Raw genomic sequence first — 23,685 nt, forward strand, 5'->3', positions numbered from 1 at the left:
GGCTCTGGCAATTCTGTTTTCTTTCCCATGAAGTTTGTTATTGTGCTCCAGCGATGGGAACCTGTACAGACGGCTGAGAGCATGCAGGTGGAGCTGGCCACCTTGACCAGGTCATCAATACAGGTGGGAATTTTACCAGCTGGGAGTTGACTTGAGTTCTCCGCGGGCCAACAGGTCAACCTGCGCTGCCCACCCTATAAATGAAGTCCGAAAAGGAGTGGAGCCTGGCCTCCGGAAAAGCCGTGACCATGAGACTCATCCTGCTTTTTGCTGCCCTCTGGGGACACATCTACTGTCGAAAGGCGTTTGTGGGGTAAGTTAACTGCCGCTGGGGCGGGCTTGAGTTGTTCTTAACTGGTTTACAGGATTTCTCACCTGCTCCTTATAATTTTCAGAGTCGTTTCCTTAGACTGAACAGGGGTGAAGTCATGGGAAAGGCAGCAAGGAGTCCTTCAAAGTCAAAGCCACAGAGGCACTTCTCCAGTGCAGGAAGTTGGTTTGGACAGAAAGAACACAATTGCAATCACGGGCATACAGCGCACCAGCCAGGGTGGGCTCTGCGACACGCGAGAATGAAGGACAAGCTAGGGGTTTTGTTAGGTGAGTGCGATCTGTGGATTCACTCTCCTGGCTGCCCGAAGCTGGCCAGCCATCGTCTGTGAAGTTACACTGCAAACCACAGCTGGCAGTGGCGAAGTGGAATTTTCTTGAGGTTGTGGCTGGCTGTTCGGCCGGCCTGCGGACGGTTTCTGTATCTGCTTCCTTTCTTCCCCACGGCCCCTCAGCTGCATCTACTTGACCCCTAAAAGAGTGTTACCCACACCAGTGACAGTCACAACAAAGTTTTATTACAACGAGAGAAGGTAGCCCGACAGAACAGCACCAACATCCCCCAGCAGAGTGTGGCCCCGGGTGTTGACAGTTTTTACGGGGCAGTCTACAATGGCTTGTTGTGGCTGGACAATTGTGTCTGTCTCTTCTCTGGTCCCGCAGTTAAGATAACCAGACTCAGGCCTTGGAGCCACCTGTGAGATAACCAGACTGGGACCTTGATTCCTGGGAGCTGAGATCTGTGCTGAAGGCCGCAGGGGTGACCTTGCACAGTCTCACACATCTGTTGTATTGGCAAGCAAAGCAGAAGTTACAAAAGTGAAAAGTATTGCAGTTAGCAGTGAGCCATTTACTCCATTTTGTGGCTGGATTCCACGCCTTGGCGCCATGCGAGTGCATGTCACAGCAGTGACTCCGTTTTGGATCATGCATTGTCACAAGCCAGGACACACCTAGCCCCATGTTCCTCTGATGCTCAGCATGTGGGGACATCCAGCTCCCTGCCTCCCTGTGCCGGGTGTCAGCCGACTGCTGGCCTTTTACCGGAGTAGGGCTCTAGGCTGTACCCTGCAGCTCAGCGTGGCTCCTGCCCCAAGTTCAGGTCCAGGGTGTGTGTGTGTGTGCAGTGGGGCCTCAGCAGCAGAAGGCCCCTCCTCTGGCTTTGAAGGACACATCTTTGCTTTGAAATCCTGTGGTTGCCCAGACTGTGAAGGCCCCAGGCAGCACTGCTTTTTTCATTTGTGAAAGTACAAACCCCATCTTATTTGAGATGACGAGCGTGAGAATGAGAGTGAGTAGGGCCCGGCGCGGTGGCGCAAGTGGTTAAAGAGAGTGAGAGTGAGTGAGCTGTCTCTGAATGACTGCAAGGGGCCGGGGCAGAAGCAGGGACTTGGGAACCCAACCCAGGTCTCTCCCACGGGTGGTGAGAGTCTGGCTGCTTCAGCCAGGAGGCTGGACTGGGAGTCAGAGCCAGGACTTGAACCAAGGGGCTCGGACACAGGTGTGTAACGAGTGTCTTGACCACTAGGCTAAGCGTCACCATTAAGCGGCATGGCTTTTGTTTGAGGAGTATTCTGGGGAACTAACGGCGCAGCTGAAATTTTTCATCCAAAAAGCCGGGTGATCAAATACCTTTGGAAATCCAAGGAATAGAAAAAAATCACAGACTTTTTAGAACTTGGGCTTCTGGATTAGAGTGCTCCTGTAAGAGGTGATCTAGGTTTAATACGGACCCCAATATAGTTTTTTAAATTTGTTATCTATTAATGGTGTTTTTTAAAAAAGATTTTTAAAATTTATTTTCACTGGAAAGTCAAATTTTACAGAGAGAAGGAGAGACAGAAAGAGGGTCCCAAGGCTCTGGGCTGTCCTTGACTGCTTTCCCAGGCCACAAGCAGGGAGCTGGAGGAAAGTGGAGCATCCAGAACACAAACTGGCACCCATATGGGATCCCGAGGGATGTAAAAAGACACAACATCAAAAAACTCTCCAGCCAGTGAACAAATTAACAAATGGATCTTTATCAAAGAGAGGTCTACCTAGGTATGAATTCATTTCCTCTTACAAACAGTAGATGGATGATTACACTTTCTATTAACTTATTTCTGCAAAGCAGGAAGAGGTGTCTTAAAAGGCTTTGCTTCATGAACAGCAGGTGGTATTTGACAAACACTCATTAAGCAGAGAGGTGGCTTTACCGGCAAGCCTGCTGCTGGGAGCCCGCACGCCTCTTGGTCACCATCTAGATAACGGCTCCCTGTGGAAACCAAGCCACGTGCTTCTTCCTGATTGGGGTATCCGGGTCAGTACACTCCGAAGGAGTTTCTGCACGGTCTACGAGACGTCGACTGGCACACTGGCCTTCCAAGGCCAGACTGGCAGGAAGCTGGCAGAAACAGCTTTCCAACCACGCTGCTAAGCTCACGTCTGTGTTCTCTGTGTTTCAGAGACCAAGTTCTTGAGATCATACCGAGCAATGAAGAACAAATTCAAAAGCTGGTGCAACTAGAGGCTGAAGAACATCTCCAGGTACCCAGCCTCACGTGGCTCCCTCTCCGGGAGTGAGGCCTTCCTGGGTAGACAGGGCGCTTGAGCTGCTTTTGCATGTTGAGTTCTCTGGCACAATGTGGAATGTGAACTTGTGAAATGGGATTTTGAAAACCTGGGCTCTAGGTCCACACACATGGCATGGCACAAGTTCCCCCACCTCGGCCTGTACCTCACTGCCCTGTTAAGAAACAATACATATACTGTTGATCTAGCTGTCAGGTTGAAAAGGGATCAAATGGGAAAGTTACCTTGGAATGCCATTGGACACTTCGAGCGCATTAGTGCTTTCCTAAAACATGTCATAATGTTTGCATTTTATGAAAGGAAGTAGATCACTTGTACACCAGCTTTTAAAAAATTGCCATAGTTTTGCATATTTTTCTTTGGCCCTTTTTAATATCTAGTCATAGAAGAAGGCACTATGACACATTTACTAATGCTTGGGTAATTAAAAACCCTGTTGTGCTGTCACAGCGATTCCAGTCACTTTAGCTCCCACACTCAAGAGAAAACAGAAGGAATTCCTTGAAATTTATCTGTGCCGAGCTGCCCGTTCCCCAGAGTGACCCACTCCTCACCTTGGCTTTCTGCCCTGTGCAGCTTGACGTCTGGAAATCACCCACCACCCCAGGGGCCGCCATGCATGTCCGGGTTCCCTTTGTCAGTGCCCAGGCTGTCCGAGTCTTCTTGGAGTCCCAGGGAATTGCTTATTCCATCATGATTGACGATGTTCAGGTAAGTGCACCATGGGGAAGCCTTGCAGAGTTAGCTGCTCTCCACGAACTGTAGGGCCAGCGTGGGGGACCGGCCAGCCCTCCGGGTTCTGCGTGGACCCCCTGGGCCACCCTGCTGGGAGGAGGAGACATTGTCTGCTTTGCATCTGGTCCCCTGGAATATGGTGACAAAGAATGGAAAGGAAAGGACAAAAGAGGCAAGAATCTGGCATTTAGAGTGCAAACTGAAGGGTGTTAGCCAAAACACAACAAAAGTAAGATCAGCTGAAAGTTATTTATTTATTGGCAAGTCACAAAGGGAGACAGAGCGTGGCCATCTGCTAGTTCTCTCCCCGGATTTCTGCAGCATCCGGGACCAGGCCAGGCTAAGCAGAAGCTGGTACCCAGGAAAGGTGACTAGGTCTCTCAGCTGGCGAGCAGGGACCCAACACCTTGAGCCAGAGCTTGAGGCCTTCCAGGGTCTACTTCAGAAAAAAGCCCAAGACAGGAAGTGGAGGATGAATTAAACCCAACATGGGACATGGGTGTCTTAATTGCCAGGCCGCATGTCTGCTTCTGTTTTGTTTTAATTAGAGGTTAGCCTGGATCAAGAATTCACAGAAATATAGTATGGGCCATGGGAGTGTGCACTCCCTTTTTCTGCCACACTTGGCTAGCTGGAAGTCCAGTTCATACAGCTGCCAGATAAAGGACAGACAGGACGGGGAGAGGAGAGCTGGGTATAGAAACCCGAGAGACACTGCTGCTTTCAAAGCTGTTGACTGAAATACATTAACGTGAACTAACCATCTGTAGAATGGGTTTATCTTAGGTTCTGTTGGACAAAGAGAAAAAAGAAATGGAACTGAATCGGAGAAGAGAACGGAATGGGAACTTCAATTTTGGTGCCTACCATACCTTGGAAGAGGTAGGTGTTTTAAAATAGACATTTCACCATGAGCGTCAGAGAAATTGGCCGCTCTCTTCTGCCAATTAGGACCACAGAGATGATGATTATACCTCTTGGCAGTCATCTCTAACTACTCTGGATCCCTCCAAGTTTCCTTAAGTTAACCTTGCCAGCGTCACGGTCACTGACTTCCTGCAGGACTTGAACTCCACCCAGCCTCCTCAACAGCTATGCACTTATTTTTGAAAGTTTTGTGGATTGTCTTAAATGAACCCACAAATGGCTCCTGTTCTTATCTCTGACCTAGCTCATTAAAAAAAAAGATTTATTTTTTTGAAATGTAAATTTACAGAGAGAAGGAGAAACAGAAAAGGAAAAATCTTCCATCGGCTAACTCGCTCCCCAAATGGTCACAATAGCTGGAGCTGAGCTGATCTGTAGCCAGAAGCTCCTCTGGGTCTCCCACATGAGTACAGGGGGCCAAGGATCCAAGCCATTCTTTGCTGCTTTTCCAGGCCATAAGCAGGGAGCATGATAGGAAGTGGAGCAGCCAAGACATGAACTGGCGCCCATATGGGATACTGGCACTTGCAGCTGGAGGATTAGTTGATTGAGCCACCATGCTGACCCCTCGTGCTATGTTCTGACCTGCGCCACTCACCAAGCCAATGGACTGATGTTGGAGTCAGGGAGCCCCTGGACACCTGCTTCTTGCCATGTCTCAGGGTAGAAAGCCCTGTGCTGGTGGTACCTGGGAGTCAGTGGGGTAGAGGAGGACAGGCAGGGGGAGGGCTGGAGGGGGTTAGGAGTGAAGGGAGGAGGCAGACAGGCGCTGCAGAGAAGGCCACAAGCTTCCAAACCAGGCATTTAAATATTTTAAAGTTTTCTGAAAAAAAATTTTTTTTTCTCCGTAATTGATTTGGGAGTTCAACATGATGTGATCTAAACATGCGAGCTGACTTGTTAGCTTCTTTCACGGCCAGACATGCTTATGTGCTGGAGTACAGGGTCAGACTGTGTGATATGCAGCATAGCGTTCCAACTGGTGTTGTCAAAAATCCACCTTCCCCGCAAAAAATGAGTTTGAAATATGTCCAGCTGCAAGGGTTTTCATCTGGGCCTGCACAGAGTCAAGAGCAGGAGAGGGAGGAGAGAGAGAATCACGCTTGCTCTTCCCCTGCAGTGCCACCTGCCCCATGCCCTGGCTGCTAGTACAGCTACCTCCCCTGCAGTGCCACCTGCTCCATGCCCTGGCTGCTAGTACAGCTAGACCTGCCACTTCCACAAGTCAGTCCTGCAGGCCAGGCTAGGTCCCAGCCTGGGCACAGCTGGGCATCCTTCTTGGCAGACAGGGGGCAAGGCCGCCCATGGCTTTGGCATCCCTGTCCAGGCTCCTGTCCCGGGAGTGACTGCTGTTTGTGTCCTCTGCATGGGGGAGAGCCTGCAGCTAAGATGGAAGAGGGGCTGAGCAAAGCCAACCAGACACCAGCCGGGTGGCTTTGCAGAAAATGGCCAAAAGCAGACTGCAGCAGCAAAGTGGCCTCTCCCTCACATCCCTGCAGATGCCTGCAGTCAGCCTCATTTCCAGTGGGGGTTCCATGAGCCCTGAGAGAGGGCATTTCACGTGTGGGCCTCAGTGCCCACCGAGGGCCAGGGTGGACAGAGGGAGTGAAGTCAGTAGCAGATGGGTTAGATCGTTCATGTGCAAATGACTATTCATTGAAACATTGCAGATTTATCAGGAAATGAACAACCTTGTGGCGGAGCACCCGGGGCTAGTGAGCCAAGTGCGCATCGGCTCTTCCTTCGAAAACCGGTCCTTGAACGCGCTCAAGGTGCGGTACTGTGAGGCAGCTCCGGCTTTTAGAACTCAGGTCTTTTTTTTCCTAACTGGACCTTGCTGGTTTTGAGTGTTCCTCCCGCTGCACTTCTTTGGCAATACTTTCTCTTTTCCTCTTTCCTTGCCCAGGCAGAAGCTGGCTCCAGCAATGAGTTAATGCTGGGGTCCTGATGGATGCATGCTTGCAAGGGAGGTGGGCGGTAGGACCGGGAAGCCAGGTGGTGTGTAATGCATCGAGGTGGGAGACCTTCGCTTCCTTTTTTTAAATCTTTGTCTCCTTCTTTTCTAACTGTTAAAGCAAAGCAGGGAAAAAACACCCCAACAACACCAAGTAATTGCCCAAGCTAGCCGCATGAAAATGAAAGATCCTGCGGTGTGCAGGATGCGAGCCGGCTGCCTGAAGCCCAGGCAGTCAGGATTTAGGCGGTAGCCGGGTTAGTGCGTGTCAGCCCACAGCCTGAAGCACCGCCATTTCACCTTGTTCCACTTTGCCCTGAAAGAGTGAACATTGTTTCCTCAGGTCTCCTAGAAAGAGTTTTTTAACAACAAGAGAGAGAGGGAGGGAATGTCACAAGTAAATTGGACGTGTGGCTGGGAACAGCTGTCTGACGGGCGCGTGGCTCTCTGCAGGGCCTCTCCCTCGGAGCAAGAGCAGTCGGCTTGCTTGATGAAACCGGGGTGCAGCTGCCCCCTTTCTTTCTGCTCCCTCTTCTCGCTGCTCCTTACCACAGCCTCCCTTCCCGCCCCCTCCCCCCAGTTTTCCTGGCTTTCCCTCCTCCCCCCGGGTGGTCTGGCGGTTGCCAATATCATGCGGTGTTGAAAGTTCTCTGCTTTTTCCGTTGGAGCTCTTTGGAGGAAAAGGCACGGCGCGCTTTCTGCTCAAAACCCGTGAAATGTAATTTTTAAGCAAAGATTTACATTTCTTGCTGGTCTTATCTACTGTGTTTAAAAGGCCGTGCAGATAGAAGCTGATGGTGCAAAAACCATCTTTTCCTCCCCCCTTGACTGTTCCAGTTGGCCCCCAGCACTGTTCCAGCTGAGGCAGAGTCCGCTGGCTCAGCCTGGGCCAGCCTGCCGCCGTGGGCAGGACTGAAGGCCATCACTAGCTTCTTTGTAACAAAACCATGACGTACATCTGGAAAAGAGCACAAAACCAACAACACAAATCCCTACAGTTTCAGTTTTTCTATAGGACAACAGCTCATATATTTGTCTAGTTTTCTTTTGTTAAATTTTTATTTTGAATTTTTGAATTTTGTGGTACAATTTCTTTTTTTATATTATTTTTTATTGATCACATTGCATTTGATTGTCTAGTTTTCAACTGCTTTTTCCTTTTCTCTGTTCCCTCTCCCTTGTCACGTGTTCAGGTGTAAAAATATAAGAGTATAGACATGAAATCATTTTTTTTAAAATAAAAACCTGTCTGCTTCCATTTACAACCTATGAACACATTTCCTATCATTACACCAGACATCACAATTGTGCTTAAAAACAAACAGCAAGGGAGGAAAGCCTAGGTCCCTCTTGTTAGCCCGTGTCTAAACTGAGGCGGGCTAAACGAATATCTGCCTTTGATGAGACAAATGACAGTGTCAGCTGTGTGCGTTCCAAACCCATCAAGGGCACAGCGGCCAGAGGTGGAAGTGCGGGTGGAGGGGCCAGGACAGGCTGGTCACTTTGTCGTGCTTGCTTTTCAGTTCAGCACCGGAGGTGACAAGCCGGCCATCTGGCTCGATGCGGGGATCCACGCACGAGAGTGGGTTACACAAGCTACTGCGCTGTGGATAGCAAATAAGGTTATCTTGCTCCGAATTCCTAACTGACTTTGTCTGTCTGAGGTCAGGCTCACCAGGCACACACTAGTCCCCGTGGTCCTGGCAGCCCACGCTGTGGGTCACGCCTTCTCTTAGCACACAGGCAGGAAACAAACCCATCCCGCCCTTTTTGGTATTGCCCCATCCAGTGTCCTGGCACTCTGCCATCACTGGGAACTCTGTGGAAAGCCACAGCAAGTTAGACCAGATCCTGAGAGGCAGGGCAGGGCCCCAGGAGGCAGAGTTCAGTGTAAGAATAGGTTCGAGAAAGTCACATTGCTGCCCGCAACTCTGAGGGCTGCAGCACAAGGTGCCAGAAATCTAAAAAATGTTAAGGGAGGATTAGAGAGCAAAATAGTCAGGTGTGAGAAGAGCCTCCTTGGACCCAGAGATCCAAAAGGAAATTAGTTAAGGGTGTTTGGGTTGCCCTGAAAACTTCCCACATCTGCTTTTGAAGTCAGGATGTAGCAACCACTGCCTTCCACTTGTTCGCTGGCATCAGTCAGGACAAGCAGCTGGTTGACCTGGTCTGGTATTTCTTAAGTAGTTCCAAAATGACATGCTATAAATCAGAATGTTAATTCATGAGCAAAGGAAATCAATCCACATCAGATTATTCAAGCATGTACAACCACGTGCACGCCTACTGATACATTTTTCCCTTCAATTAAAATGCGGTTACCTTTAGGGTGTTAGGAAATGGATAGTTAACAGTTGAATAATAATGCTTAGGCTGGCTGAGCACAGGAAATGAATACATTTTAATCCAGTAGAAACTTCAACACTACTGCAATTGATTGCAAGTTAAAAAAAAAAAAAGAATCTAATTCCCCAAAATGGAATTTAAGCAGTGGTCTGTCTCTAAGCAGAGCCTAAGTGTATTCAGTACATCTGATATTGGTCATGAGTTCTTTTGGAAAGCTGCTGTGTGTGTGTGAGAGAGAGAGTATGGGGGAAGGAATGAGGGAATATTAAAGAATATTCTGCCATATATCGGAGAATCTCTCCTTGGCACATGGCGCTACGTGAGCGATGGCCCATCGCCGCGGAACGCCTCGGCAGCACAGATAGATGGTTCCTGCTCTGGGTGAAGAATGGATCCGCGAGCTCTAATCTTTTCCTCAGTAAATGATGTTGACCAGAAAGAAAAGTCTAGGCCCAGTCGAGCTCGTGAGCACGGCAGGGGACGGGGCAGCAGCTTCCGGGGGGCCAAGAGCAGCCCTGCTGCCCAGGTGGCACGGCCGCAGGCCTCCCCGCTGCCCGGGCTGCCCGTCTGTGCTCTCCGTGCAGATCGCCTCCGACTACGGAAGTGAGCCGTCCGTCACGTCCATCCTGGACACCCTGGACCTCTTCCTGCTGCCCGTCACGAACCCTGACGGCTACGTGTTCTCGCACACCGAAGTAAGTCCCAGCTGCTCAGAGCAGACCAACCGCAGTAGTTTCTCCTCAGGCCGGCAGCCGCGGTCCGAGCCTCCCGCCCCCGTTTCAGCCGCCCCCGCCAGCCGCGGGTCACCTAGCAGACTGGCTCCCATTATCCGGGGTTTGACGGAGAGCGCAGCGGATGCTACCTGCTGACAGATCGCAGTGGCATTTAGCATTTAGCGTCCTGTCGCAGGAAATCCTCTGCAGTGTCACTAAAAGGGGCCGTGGCGTGGGCCTCTCTCCCCACTCCCCCTTTCAAATCTCATCACGAAATGCCACTGTGGCAACCGTGACCCCGCGTCTACTGGAACTCAGCGCTCCCGCGCTTCGTGCCTGCAGCGCCGACGGTGCGGCCGGGCGACGGCCGGCTGTGAGGGAAGCCGCCCACCCGACGCCGTTCTTACAGGCCACTCAGGAAAAAACAACAAAGCCAAAGCCGGCGGGAGTGCGTGGACGAGCCCTGCAGGGTGCTGCCGTGCATTCCCCGGGGAGCCCCACAATTCCCCAGTGTCCCCAGTCCGCTCTTACAAACGGGGTTCTCCGGAGCGGACACTCATTTGGGGGTGCGGCTGGGGGCCATGAACCCCGCAGGCGGGAAGGGGCACGCGGCCTTGCGGGAGGGACCCGGGGCTGACCGGGCTTTCTCCCCCGCGCCCGCTCGCTCTTTCTGGGTTTTGGATGTTCAAGAATCGAATGTGGCGCAAGACGCGGTCCCAGGCGTCCGGAAGCTTCTGCGTCGGCGTGGATCCTAACCGGAACTGGGACGCGGGATTCGGAGGTGAGGGGCGGCGGGGCAGGCCGGGCGAGGCCGGAAGCCGGCGTGTGAGGCCCTCCCACAGCAACAGCCCAGCGCCGTTCCCGCAGAGCTCGGGCGCTGCTCCCGCAGAGCTCGGGGCGGCGCGGCCCCGCGGGGCTCTCCCCTCTTTGTTTTCCTCACGCTCTGCCCCGCCGCCCGCAGGCCCCGTGGCGGGAGCCGCCGCCAGAGAGCGCTAGCTCCTGGTCGCGGCCGAGCGGTGACGTCACGCGAGGACGCCGGGAGAGGCAGACATGGACACACTCGGGAAGGACCCTGGTGTCCGTTTGCCCGGCCTGGCCGGCGGGCGGGAGGGCCCGGCGTCGCAGAGGGGCGCGGGCTTGGCCTCGCTGGCCTCGCCCGAGGCCCGGAGCTGCCGCCCAGCGCCGGGGCCCGCTGCGCAGAAGGGCAGTGTTTGTAAAGGAGGCCTGTGGGTGAGGGCAGCTGCCTTCATTGCCAGCACCTGTTTTTTTTTTTTTTTAAAGGATAAGGAAGAAAAAGCAAAATTAGCGCACCAGACTCAAAATATTGAACAAAACGCAGCCACTGAATGCTATTTCCCCTGCCCACCCCCCACAACTGTTATCCTGTGAAATTATTTTGGCGTAAGGCAACAGAAGTTGAGTTTCCATTTTCTGTCACTTAGAGGGGGGAACCAGCTTTCACGGTGCCCTCGGAGGTGCTACACCAGGACAGCCCCTCCAGCCCACGCTGGCCCCGCAGCTGCGCCTTGGGCCGCTCAGGGTCAAGGCGGAAGGTGGCTGGGCGAGCAGCTGCGGGGTCCTCTTGGCAGGAGGACGTCGGCGCTTGTGGGCGTTGGGGCTTTGTGACTTGGAGTCTAGATGAGCACGATCCTCTCCCCTCGGACTCTTTATGAATTGGACGAGATCCCAGCTTGTGAACTTAATGCAACTCCCACCCAGTGCAGGAATTCCATCTATAAAATGAAACCTCGCTTTCCTTCCAGCATCCCTCCCAGAGAGAGGAGGTGATTTGAATTTGATAGCCCTCCAGCCATATGGAGGAACTATAACTTATTTGTCCATGTTCATTTTATTTGAAAGGCAGAGAGAGAGAGAGAGAATGGGAGAGAGAGGGAAGGAAGAGAGACAAGATGGAGAAATTTCCATCTTCAGGTTCACTTCCCAAATTACAGCTTGGGTTGGACCAACCAAGCCAGGAGCCCTGACTCCATCCAAGCATTCCAGTCGGGTGGCAGGGCGCCATGTGTTTGAGGCCAGCACTAGCTGCCTGCCCAGGGTATGGAAGGAGGAAGCTAGACCACAAGAAGAGGAGCTGGGACTTGAACCAGGCACTAAGAGAAGGTGCCAGCATCCCAGCCAGGAGCAACTGCACTGTCACATGCCCAGTGTAGAAAGCTTATCTTTCTTCCTTCATTTTTTTTAGGAAAAGGGATTAGTCTAGGTTCACTTCCTTTAAGGGTCTGCTGGCTGTGCCCTTGGGAAGACACTAGTCGTAGAACAGTGCGGGTCTTGCTCTGATTTCCAGAGGAGGGGCTTGCGGGTCTGCAGAGGTTCTTCCCTCCGCTGAACTCATTGGGCTCTTGTGCGTCCATCAGGCCCTGGAGCCAGTAGCAGCCCTTGCTCTGATTCCTACCATGGACCCAGTGCCAACTCAGAAGTGGAAGTGCAAGCCATAGTGGAGTTCATCAAGAATCACGGCAAGGTCAAAGCCTTCCTCACCCTGCACAGCTATTCCCAGCTGCTCATGTTCCCTTACGGCTACAAGTGTGCCAAGCCAGAGAGCTTCGATGAGCTGGTGAGTTTCGGAAATTTAATTCCAGCGTGGCAACAGGACAAAACAGGTAATTCCAGTTTTGTCCAACGTTGTGTGGACAAGTAGGTTTCTGCAGTAAGGTGGGCGCTAAGAGGGAGGCATGCCGGCCACAGGCGATCAGGGGAGCGCAGCATTAGTGAACCCAACCCCAAGCTGCTGAGGCGATGGTGTGGCTTCCCTGTGAAACAGAAATCAAGCGATTCTTGTTATCTTCATCTACCTGAACAGAACCCTCATGATTTCTGGAATGTTCTTTTTGTTGCATAAGGGAGGGAAAAAAGCCGCTTGGATTTGGGTGTGAGGCTCTTAGGTCGGTGTGCTTGCACCTGGGGCTGTTTGGCTGTGTGACCTTGTGCCTGTGTGCCCAAGGCCCAGTTTCCCTGCCCTGATTTGGTTCCTTTCATCATTTCTCTTGCTTTGGGCATGGCGCCCGGGCAGCAGCCTTGTGTCAGATGATGACAGATCAGCTACGCCACAGCTCTCCCCAGCAGAAACCAGCGAGTGGTCGTCCTTGGGCTCTGAGGCGTGCTTCCTTAGATTCTGAGCAACCCCAGCATTTTCTGGTCAGCAAGCTCCTGCAGAAGCGGACTCGCTGCTTCCAAGCCACACTTGTCTTCCTCCTCAGCTGCTGCATTGCAGCCTGCTGGGGCGGCAAGTGTTACTCTTTCAGGGCGAAAGCAATGACAGGCTTGGAAGGAACCTGTCGGGTTCTTTTTGAAGACCTTGCTGATCCTGTACGTGGTGCGAACCTGTGGCTGTTTGCTGCACCGCCGTTGAGCCCAGCGTCGGAAGGCTTCCTGTTGCCGAGGGGACCTTGTGCATCGGGGTGTATTTCGTCCCCGGGGCTTCTCCTTACATTCCGCTCTGGTTTATCATCTGGGGCTACTGAGCCAGTTTTTTTGTGTGGTGAGAGGTGAAGCTAGTCATTACTCGAAGCCCAGTAACTTGTACTCCTTAAGTGCTCTCTGTTCCTCCTAAAACCAAAAGCAAAAGCAAGCCCCAGTTCCTGTGAGTGCTGACCACGTGGCCATGCCCTCAGCCTGCCGGCAGCCGTGTCCCGCACAGGTCGCTTGTGGAAGTGGGTGACAAACGTGTGGGCTTTGCAGCGCAGCGCACAGCGCGACCAGCTCTGCCCCTCCAGCCTGTGCCCATCTGGGACTGCACTCAAGGGTCACCGTAGATTTTTTTGGCAGAAGTGCAGCACAGTGCTGTGTTGCAAGCCGCATCTGTATGCACTGGCCACATGCTGTGCCTAAAATGGCGCCGGCCGGAGAAGCCACACCTTCGTGCGTGTCACGTAGCCTAGCGCATGCGCAGTGAGCTGCGGCGTGGCCGGCGCGTGAACACTGGGGACTGACGAATCCGGTCGCCCAGGACCCTGCGTGATCATGACGCTGACCTATCATCGGCGGAGGCGGGGCCAGTCAGCACATAAGAGCAGAAAGACTGCCGGGGTCCGCCCCTTCCTCTTCCTCATCTTTGTGCGCGCAATAAACTTTACCGCAGAAGGCTTCACTCGCGTCTGCCTCTTACTGCTGGGCGGTAAGACACGTGGGCGCGACAACTGGTGCCCGAAACCCGGGACCTGGAGGGGGCCTCCCGTTTCGAACGGGAGGAAGTCAGAACTGCGGCCATAAGACAGGTAAGGAGCTCTGAGAGGGAGAACTTTCGGGTGACTAGGAGCGAGGTATATGAGCCACCGCTTCTGGTTATAGACATGGGCGCACGGATCTCTCTGGTGAAATTTTTGCAGAGGGTTTATGCCCTCCGTAGGGGAGCGGTCAGAGAGAGTGACAAAGCCCTTCAGTCTGCCCAGGATAGTCTCTCAGAAACAGAGCGGGAGAGGAGAACCGGTTTGAAGCAAAAAATAGAGGTGAAATTGAAAGCAGTATCTTCCTCATCAAATTCGGAGACGTCCGACGCGGAGGAAGGGTACAAGCGGGATAGGCGGCATAGGCGCTTAGAACGCAAACCCGCAGGAGACAGAGGAGGATCAGAAAAGGAGAAGAAAGAGAATGGCGGTGCTACTGCGCCGGCCACGCTCGGCCCATGGCCTCAGGGCTCTGGAGCCATTACACTAATGGCTCCTCCTGCTGTGAAGCCATCTGCCCCGCCCATGAGTTGTGGCGCCGGCTCCTCCTTCATCGATCCAGCCACACGCCGGGAACTTCAAAATATGTTCCCCGTCTTAGAAGAAGAAAGGGAAAGAGTTTACAGACAGGTAGATGCAGCATTAGTGCGAGAATTGGCCATGTCTGTAAAGCAATATGGTCTTCACGCCAATTATACTTTGTCCCTGTTAGAACGTATGGGGGGAATGAATATGACTCCCTCTGATTGGCAATTTGTGGTGAAGGCTGTTCTCCCTAATATGGGATCATATCTAAATTGGAAGGGCCTATGGCAGGAGCTTTTGGCTGAGACCGCCCGCGCAAATCAACAGCGCGGCAGTGAAGCTTTGTCATGGACTTATAATATGCTTTCCGGACAAGGCCAATACTCTGATGATCAAAATAGATATCCATGGCCAGTGTATACCCAGATCTCTACTGCAGCTATAAAGGCTTGGAAGGCCCTTTCACTTAAAGGGCAAGAGAAACTGGGCATTACACAGGTTAAGCAGGAGCCGGATGAGCCCTTTGGTGATTTTGTGGCACGTGTAATGCAGAAAATGAGTGTCAAATTAGTGACTGGCATCCCTTATAATCCACAAGGTCAGGGAATAATCGAACGTGCTCATCGCTCTATTAAGGAATTGTTACAAAAACAAAAAACCACCTGGGAATCACTTGGTCTCGCCAGTCAGAGCCCTCGGGCCACTCTAGCCCTGGCTCTTTTCACCATCAATTTTTTACAGCTGGATGAGCAAGGCCTCAGTGCTGCAGATCGTCATTCCCTCAAGATGGCGCAAGAGCAATCTTGGGTCAAGTGGAAGGATGTTCTGGAGTCCAAATGGAAGGGCCCAGACCCAGTTATTAGGCAGGCTCGAGGAGCCATTTGTGTGTTTCCACAGGACGCCCCAGTTCCGGTTTGGGTTCCAGCTCGATTGACTCGTTCCTGTCCATCACCGCCTTCTGACGTTTCTGCAACCGCTGGAGCGCTTGCGCGAGGATCTGACTTGGGGAAGATTCATGCAACCCCGCAATCAGAAACTCCTCCTACAATCCCACAGGACAATGGTGCCCCGCCCAGTGCAAACACGGCTGATGGTGCAACTAATGGTCTGTATGGCGCTTGTGAGGACCGTGATTGCTGAGCCACGATGAGGAGTTTTGAGTGTTTTTCCATGACCCTTACGGGTCGCCCACTCAGCCCGAGTGTTTCCTTGATTTTTTCTTCTTTGGATTTGCCTTTTCTCCCTTATGATGATATTAAGGAGAATGTGAGTAATTTTTTATTCCCCCTACAGGACACGCTTTGTTTTCAAGCATTTCCTGAGAATTTTAGTGTCAAGGTTTATGTGTTACTTCTATTCCTTTTCAAAATGTTTCAACGGCTGCTAATCTTTCTTGCCAGCTTTCTTCTTATCTTTTAGGAAATTGGACGAGAGAATTTGATATTTTACAGTCGGAGTTGAGAATTGCCATTGTCCAGATTAATTCTACACGGGTGGATCCTGTTGTTGCTGAAACCCTGGCCACTTGGATTTGGAACATCACTTCCCATATTAAGGAATGGGTGGGAGTGGTTGTGCTGATTCTGCTCTTGTGTGCAGGCTGTGCCTTATGCCTTTTTTGCCTGTGTCGTCTGAGACACCGCGCTCAGCGAGATCGTGTGGCAATACATCAAGCCCTACTAGCCATGCAGAATGGTGACTCCCCCATGGTATGGTTGAGCATGCTTCAACGGGTTTAGTTAAGAGCATGGACATCATGGCTCCTGCACCTCAGGCCATTATGGCATTGCACTGAGTTCGAGCATGATGCACCCGACTAGCCCTTGCACCTCGCAGGACTTATCCATTGCACGCGAGAGGGTAGTCACTCTTATAACTGCCTTGTCGAGACATTGCTCTTTACAACCACCGCGGTTGTAGCCCATGACGGGTAAGATAGACCCAGACAATTATCGGTCTAAGACAGGGACTACGTCAAGCTACGCAGCCTCCCTATGACGGATCGTGCGCCTTGAGTCTACAACCTAAGACAGGCCCATACCAGCTTATTTTTTCTATTGTGTAAGAAGGGGAGAGATGTTGCAAGCCGCATCTGTATGCACTGGCCACATGCTGTGCCTAAAATGGCGCCGGCCGGAGAAGCCACACCTTCGTGCGTGTCACGTAGCCTAGCGCATGCGCAGTGAGCTGCGGCGTGGCCGGCGCGTGAACACTGGGGACTGACGAATCCGGTCGCCCAGGACCCTGCGTGATCATGACGCTGACCTATCATCGGCGGAGGCGGGGCCAGTCAGCACATAAGAGCAGAAAGACTGCCGGGGTCCGCCCCTTCCTCTTCCTCATCTTTGTGCGCGCAATAAACTTTACCGCAGAAGGCTTCACTCGCGTCTGCCTCTTACTGCTGGGCGGTAAGACACGTGGGCGCGACAGTGCTGTTGACTCACATTGGGCTCGTTGTCAACTGAAACCTCCAGGCTCCCCCAGACCTCTGCGCAGCCAGGCTTTCCTCAGCTGGTGATTGTACAGTTTTCCTCCTGGCCCCAAGTTCACGACCTCACATTTATCCCTTGCAAGGACAGTAAAGCCTCAATCAGTCAAAATTGGAACCCTCAAATAACGGAAAGTATTTTGCTGAGCTCTGCTTCTTGGAAAAAGTCAGTCACAGGGAAACGAGCCAGTGTTGGAATGTAACAACAGCAGTAAAAGAATCAACTTCCTGAACACCTCCTGGGGTCAGGAAACGATCTGTGGGTCTTCTCTGTCCGCCCTTCCTGGAGAGCTGGGGCAAGGATGAGCCGTGGGCTGTGCCTCTCGTGGGATGTGGCTCTCCCCAGGATGTGGCTCTCGCGGGAGGCGCCGCATCGTGGCTTCCATTGTGCCCACGTTTCTGGGAAGCTGTTGAAACAAGGGTGAAGGTTTCCACCCCAGATGCTCAGGGGCCGGTTCACTAGAGCTTTCTCAGTTCATGTTCTTTTATTAGGCAAGCAATCTTCCAAGAGACAAGTGTTTTCCATTCATCTTTCTATGGTTTTCTCCTTCTAGAATGAAGTAGGCCAAAAAGCTGCCAAGTCGCTGGCCAGTCTGTATGGTACCAAGTACGAAGTGGGACCGATCTGCTCAGTTATCTGTAAGTTCCTGCTACACTGACAGTTTTGTTTTGTTCTTTTCTACCAATGATGCACTAAGCTGGCAGGCGCCCTGTGAACCTGGCTCACAGCTTTTAGAAGTCTTGGTATGGAAGGGACAGACTTTCATACATGGAACCCAAGCTTTCCCCAGTTTCCTCCGTGAGACATTCACTGTGTGAAATCTAAAACAAAGAAGCCTTCAGTGTGTGAGCTATGGAGATTCTTTAGGCTTCTCCGGATGCTACCAGCTACTCCTGGCATGCGGAATGTCCTTGCCTATGAGTGAGTGTTCATCAAGGCCTGACCCTAAGTCATGCTCTCTTACCAAAGTTTCCTTTCCCAAGTGAGAGCTCCATGAGACCCTGAGCAATGCAGTGGGCTCTGCGTGGGGACGGAGTGGGCGTGGCTGTGCCAGGGGCCCCAGGTGCTTCTGTGGGTCGGCTCTGTGAGAGCTGTTTGTGCAGCATGTGGGGTGAAGAGAGGAGGGCAAGTTGAAAATAATGGCCATGTCGGGAGTAAATTTTATTTATTTTTATTGGAAAATCAGAATTAGAGAGACAAGGAGAGACAGAAAGATCTTCTGTTCGTTGGTTCACTCCCCAAGTGGCCGCAGTGACCGGAGTTGCGCCGATCCAAAGCCAGGAACCACGAGCTCTTTTGGGTCTCCCACGCGGGTGCAGGGTCCTGGCACTCCTGGGTGAGAGGCTGGTGTTCCAGGTGGTCTCTTTGCCCCTTGGGGTGTGTTGTACTCCTGTGTTGTGGAAGCTCAGTTCCTGGGCCCTTGGCTTGCCCCAGCTGTTTGCTAAACCGCGCTGCTGCTAGCACGTTTGCACAAACTCCTTTTCCAACCAGATGATCTTTCTGGAGGATGTTCCCACGACCAGCTCTCCTTACCCAAGGCAGGGCCGGCTCTGGAGCTGTGTTTATGTCTTTGTAAATGCTGTTCCTTAAGAAGACTTCTTTGTTTATGTCTGTTGAGATATGGGACCTTTTAAACTTTAATCTAAGTGGGATTACCCTCATTCCCATTGGGAAAATTCCAGGGAGGAAGGCCCTGCTGGTGTCTCAAGACCATGGTGGCAGCCTGACTGGAATGCAGGCCTTTGCTTAGTTGGAAGTCTCAGACTGGAGTCCAGCGTGTGAGCCGAATGGTGCAGTCACCACTGAGACTCCCACATGGGGCTCAGCGATTTTATTGCTAGGAATCTAGGTTTTTGGTTTTTTTTTTTTAAACCTACTTTACCAGAGATGTTTACCAATAAAGTAGATCCTGGAAGGCTTGGGTTGTGTATATTTTTCTTGGTGAGCTCAGCAATATTGAAGAGATTTCCAATAAGCAGATAACATCATATAATAAGCAGATGAGCATATATCTTGGAAACCGCCCAGCAAGTTCTGACGGCCTCTCTGCCCAGAGCTGATTCTGTTATCCTGCCTTAGAGCGCCTTGGCACAGCAGTGGGATGCCCCGGGTCGGCATGCTGCCCTGCAGCAAGCACTTGCTGCGCTCTGGCCGGGATGCGCCTCTCTAGATGGGCCGTGAGATGTCCCCTGGGCAGTTGCCCGCACAGAGCGCTTGGAGTTTGGCCTGAGAGGAGTTGTCTCATGAGTTCATTCTCAGGGAGGGGTAAGGGGAAAAAAGCCCTTGACCTTGAGCCTAGAGACCTTGGGTTTGGGTTCTAGTTCTGCCACAATGGCATTAAGTAATTTCGGATAGCTCACTCCTTCCTTTCTTGGTTTCTTTAAAGATTTAAAAAGATGGTATGTGGAATACGACTATGCTGAAGCACTTCGCAGTATTGGTAGCTTCTTGATGAACTGTTCTGCTCTTGGTAACTCTGATCTGTCACGTGGTCTTTCTGAGAGGATCATAATTGTTTATGGATTAATAATATCTATGATCATAACTGACATTTTTGCTATCCTAGCTCCTTCAATCTATGAAGAGTGTTCTTTGCCTTGCTGAAGCAGCCCGGCCCCACACCCATCAGCAGTGATGTCATCTCTGTTGCCAGATGAAGCACCTGATAGGGTGATAAATGGCTTGCCATGGTTCATCCTGCTGGTGATTTTCAGGGTCATGAGTTAACCCCGAGCCTGTATTGTGTCCTCTGTTGACCTCATGGCGGGACCAACAGTGTCAAGGGGGTTGGTTGTAGCCCAAGTTAGTAATTTTGATACCCAGCCTACCAGGAATGACCAGAGCTGTCATGGCTGAAGTTTTAGGAGTCCTTAGTATCACAGACTGAAGGTCCCTAACCCGCAAATCCTCCGAACTCTGAAACTATGTGCCAATGTGACCCAAGTGGAAAATTCCACACCTGACCACAGTCAGAATACGTGTGCCTGGGAAGTGTTATGTACAGTCCTCTACAGGCTGAGTACACAGTTGTGTATGAAACATAAATGAATTGTGTGTTTGGACTTGGGTCCCTTGGGTGTCTTATACGAACATGTCTGTTTAGGTGAGCTGACCTGTAACTCTTAGATTGGCCTCGAGGCCTGCCCCGTCTCCTTTATTTTCCCAGGACTGTCCTTAGGAAGGTGGTCTCTTTCTTTCTTGCCTCAGCCTGGCCCTTTGTGTCACCTCCACCTGCCCTTGCCAGGAGGGGCCTCAGGGCAGTCGGCTGAGTCATGCCTGTCATATCAAAGGCCTTATGTGTCAGGTGCACTTACTGGATCAGCTTCAGGCACCTGCAGAGACACCGGAAGTGCTACTTGGTGTTGGAGCAGAGTCTGCCCTACCCTCAGGCAGAGTCCTCTGTGGGCAGGAACTTAATCTCCACTCCATTTGTAACCCTTCTGCTCTGGAGAAAGCAGTGTGTGCACCTCCAAAGGCAGGCAGGGACGTGGCTGCCCTGAGCTGGAGGGGAGGCCATTCAGCAGTGCAGGCAGGGTTCCCGGGGAGGGGGAGAGCCGGAGAACACGGAGGGAGACTCAGTAGAGTGACCACATGCATGTACCTTTTGCTTTGCAAATTATCTTCCGAGTTTTCCTAAGCCTGGCCGTCTTGCAGCCTGCCCGGCCTCTGGTGCCAGGGTCTTTAGTACGGGGCTCTGTGTCTCTGAGGAGCTGGCAGCGAAGGCATGACCAGGTCGATTCTCATTTGCCTTTCAGACCAAGCCAGTGGCGGAAGCATTGACTGGTCCTATGATTTTGGCATCAAATACTCATTTGCCTTGGAGCTGAGGGACACGGGCCGCTATGGCTTTCTCCTGCCAGCCGCACAGATACTGCCCACGGCCGAAGAGACCTGGCTTGGCTTGAAGACCATCATGGAGCATGTGCGGGACCACCCCTACTAGGGGTGTGGAGATGAGCACTGGCTCTGCAGCGGAGCAGGACAACGGTCGTTCCTGTTGGGACGCTCATCTGGGCCCTCCGGTTCTTCTGTTTTTGCAAGCCACTCCACTGTTCCCCTTCATTATCCTCAAAAAAAAAAATAAAGAAAAAAAAAGTCATCCCAAGTAAAATGTTCTAATGTCCTTAGAAATTTTGTTATTGTGAACTGGGTATCTAACCCCGTGTGGCACTCGACCTGGGCTACAGGCATCTTAGCTGCTAGCTCAAATGCCGTTACCAACTTAGGAGATGCGTTCTTCATGAACACTCCCAGCTTTGGCACTCACTTATGCCCATCCCCACAGTGGGATGGCAGGGTCTTCTGGGGCTGGCTCTTCCACACTCCAAGGCCCCAGTCACCTGAAGGAATCATAGGTCGTGCATTTCTTCTGTTTTATTCTGAAAGAACACCAGACTCAGAGTCTAGCAGAGTCTAGTCTAAGAGAGGCTTATCAGTGATTCCATCAAGCCACACCTGTACTTTTGACCCTGAGAAATCAGTTTATTCAGACTAACTCAACCTTCTTATCATATTTATGTCATGTATTTCTATTCTAAGGGAATTATAACCAGTGGGGACTCAACTCCAAAGTTCTCCCCATTATGACCCATGCTGGTTAAATTCTTTCTCCTGGCTTACCAAGCGTGTGGTCTTGAACTTGGCTCTGATGGTCCTTATGTTTTAGTCGCCCCAGCAGAGGTCCCCCCATTTCGGGCTGACATTCTAGTCCTTCCTATTGGTACAAGTCCTACCCGACACTGTGCGACTTTTCTTATTGACTGGCCCAGCCACGGCGCCCTTGAAGCAGCAGGAACCCGTAGGGCTGGTTCCTGACCCTGCCCAGAGGAGGCTCGGTCTCGATCATTGCCAAGGAATGGCACAGAGGGCCCGCCTGCTGTGCTGTCAGTGTTGCATGGGCGCTGGGGACGTCAGCATTGCTGACGGCATGAGTGTGCTCAGATTCCCTATAAGTACAGCTTGACTCAGCTGCGCTGACCGACACCCGGGACATGAGGTGGCTCTTGCTCTTCGGGACCCTCATCGGGTCCAGCATCTGTGTCCGAGAGAAGTTTTTAGGGTGAGTGCCTTTGGACTTGCTTGTGGTTATCTCAGAGATATGGGAGCTAATGGAAACAGGGGTGCATCATGCCCCAGGGAGCAGGGTCTTGGGGTGTGTGTGTTGTTGCAGAGGCTTGGGGCTTCCTTCAGGCTTTGCCTTGGTGTCATCCTGAGCAGATCACTTCTTCCCCAAGATCTGACTTCACCAGCCGATTCCTTTGCATTGCTCATGTTCCTGCTTCTCATTTGTAAGGCGGGTGTCAGGCTTCTGCTGCTTTCTTGGGCCTTTGTTTGTTACCCTGTGTTGATTTTGATTTCTGCCCTGCTTGGGTGTGAGGCTTTCTGCTTCCTCCGCATTCCTGGCGAAGGCTTTGCAGAGCTGCTGCTTCCTCACTGTTTCTGGACGTGGAGGTTCAGGAAGTCCTTGGCCGGCTCCAGCCGTGAGACCCGCACCCTGGGTACACATGTGTGCCACACAGCATGCTGCGAGGCTGGTGGGAGGCAGGTGCTCCACAGGGAGGAGCCAGGGAAGGGATGGCCCGCGTGCTCGGAGTGGGGCCCCTGCTCCATGGTGCTTGATGTTTGCTGGGAGCCTGGGTGTTAATCCCTATGCCTGCCTACTGTGCTGTGCACATCATCTTGTGGTTGTGCAGCAGATTCGCGTGTGAGTGTGTGTTGTTTCCCTCCATGCAAACTCGGAAAAGGCTCAGCCTTGGAGAGCTTAAGGAACTGCCCAGCGTGCTGAGCTGCTGAGCAGGGAACTGAACCTCTGGTGCGACACACCTTCATCTCCAACTTGAGTCCTTCTCCTGGCAGGTCCATCCCAGTTACTAGTCTCCAGTATACCCCCTGGCTAGAGGGACTGTGGGGTTGTTTATTGAGGCAACGGCTGATATGAGGTTGAGTCATTTTCCTGGGATGACTTCTGTTCACACCTGTGTCTTTCCTGCCAAATACCTCAGAGGGGTTAGGTGGAGACTGTGGCCAGGGAGGGGGCATTTTTTCGCGACTGCTCAGCAACAGGTATGTCCGAACTGCACCTGCCTCACGCTGCGTGGGCTGGCGCGAGACCCGTCAGCTCCCGCTGCAGCTGCCGGGGGGCCTCAGCAACCTGTTTGTCAGGGTCCAAGCCTCTCTCACGGGGCAGGCACCTGGGCTAGGCCCGCAGGGTTATGGATAGAAGAGCTGAGGGCCTGAGCAGATGGTTTCTTCAGCCAATGGTCCTCATTCCCAAATCTCTTCTCGTCTCACAATAGGGGACCAGACAAAGGGGTGGAATTTGTCCCTGGCACAGGAGGGGAAGGAGGGAAGGCCCATCAATGTTTGCAGGCTCCTAGCCCCATGTGCAGCTAGAGTGAGGGGAGGTGGGCCTGGGAATTCCAGAGTCGGGAAGCCAGGCCATGGACCGGCCAATGGAGATGAGGATGACGCTCGTGTGGGCCTTTGCTCCTTCTTCCTCAGGCCCTTCTTGCTCCCCTGATGTTTAATGCCTTGTTCTTCAGGCTTTAAAGGATGGGCTGGGAGCCACGATGCTTGGAGGTGCTGGGTGGGTGGGGGACAGGAGTGGCTGCAGGATGTTTGTAGCTTCTACAGTAGCTGGGGTGTCTGGGTGTCCCATGAAGCTGCCACCAGCAGGTACAGGAGCTGCTGAGCCTGGCTGGGGATGCAGAGGAGACACTGAGAACAGGCCTCGCTGCCTGTGTGGGATAGCAGCTCAGTTACAGAGGCAGCTGTGGCTTGTCCAGAAAATGACGTCAGGGCAAGGGGGCTCCACAAAGACAGAACCGTATCATGAAAAATAAAAATTAAAAAAAATCTTAAAATAATAAAAGAGAGAGATTGGCATGGAAGGCAAGGAAAAGGCTGCC

At 52.2% G+C, this 23,685-nt stretch overlaps 1 protein-coding gene across 1 annotated transcript; it reads left to right on the plus strand.

Annotated features, from left to right (window-relative positions):
* Positions 1-248: 248 nt before the first annotated feature.
* On the plus strand, positions 249-20,882 carry LOC121166801 (carboxypeptidase A2-like). The gene is made up of 11 exons (XM_040996088.1): positions 249-313; positions 2,778-2,859; positions 3,481-3,615; positions 4,426-4,521; positions 6,237-6,338; positions 8,044-8,142; positions 9,451-9,561; positions 10,270-10,360; positions 11,955-12,154; positions 17,331-17,415; positions 20,533-20,882. The coding sequence occupies exons 1-11, from the start codon at positions 249-251 to the stop codon at positions 20,718-20,720; spliced, it is 1,254 nt and encodes a 417-aa protein (XP_040852022.1). The 3' UTR covers positions 20,721-20,882.
* Positions 20,883-23,685: the final 2,803 nt, after the last annotated feature.

Source organism: Ochotona curzoniae, unplaced genomic scaffold (assembly GCF_017591425.1).
Source record: "Ochotona curzoniae isolate NIBS_2020 unplaced genomic scaffold, NIBS_Ocur_1.0 patch232, whole genome shotgun sequence".
Classification (NCBI taxonomy): domain Eukaryota; kingdom Metazoa; phylum Chordata; class Mammalia; order Lagomorpha; family Ochotonidae; genus Ochotona; species Ochotona curzoniae.

What these genes read in the sequence shown, in the direction of transcription:
- LOC121166801 (XM_040996088.1), top strand. Translation starts at nt 249, where the DNA reads ATGAGACTCATCCTGCTTTTTGCTGCCCTCTGGGGACACATCTACTGT. An exon ending in CGCTGTGGATAGCAAATAAG is followed by an intron (nt 8,143 to 9,450) that starts GTTATCTTGCTC and finishes CTCTCCGTGCAG; the next exon opens with ATCGCCTCCGACTACGGAAG. An exon ending in CTGGGACGCGGGATTCGGAG is followed by an intron (nt 10,361 to 11,954) that starts GTGAGGGGCGGC and finishes TGCGTCCATCAG; the next exon opens with GCCCTGGAGCCAGTAGCAGC.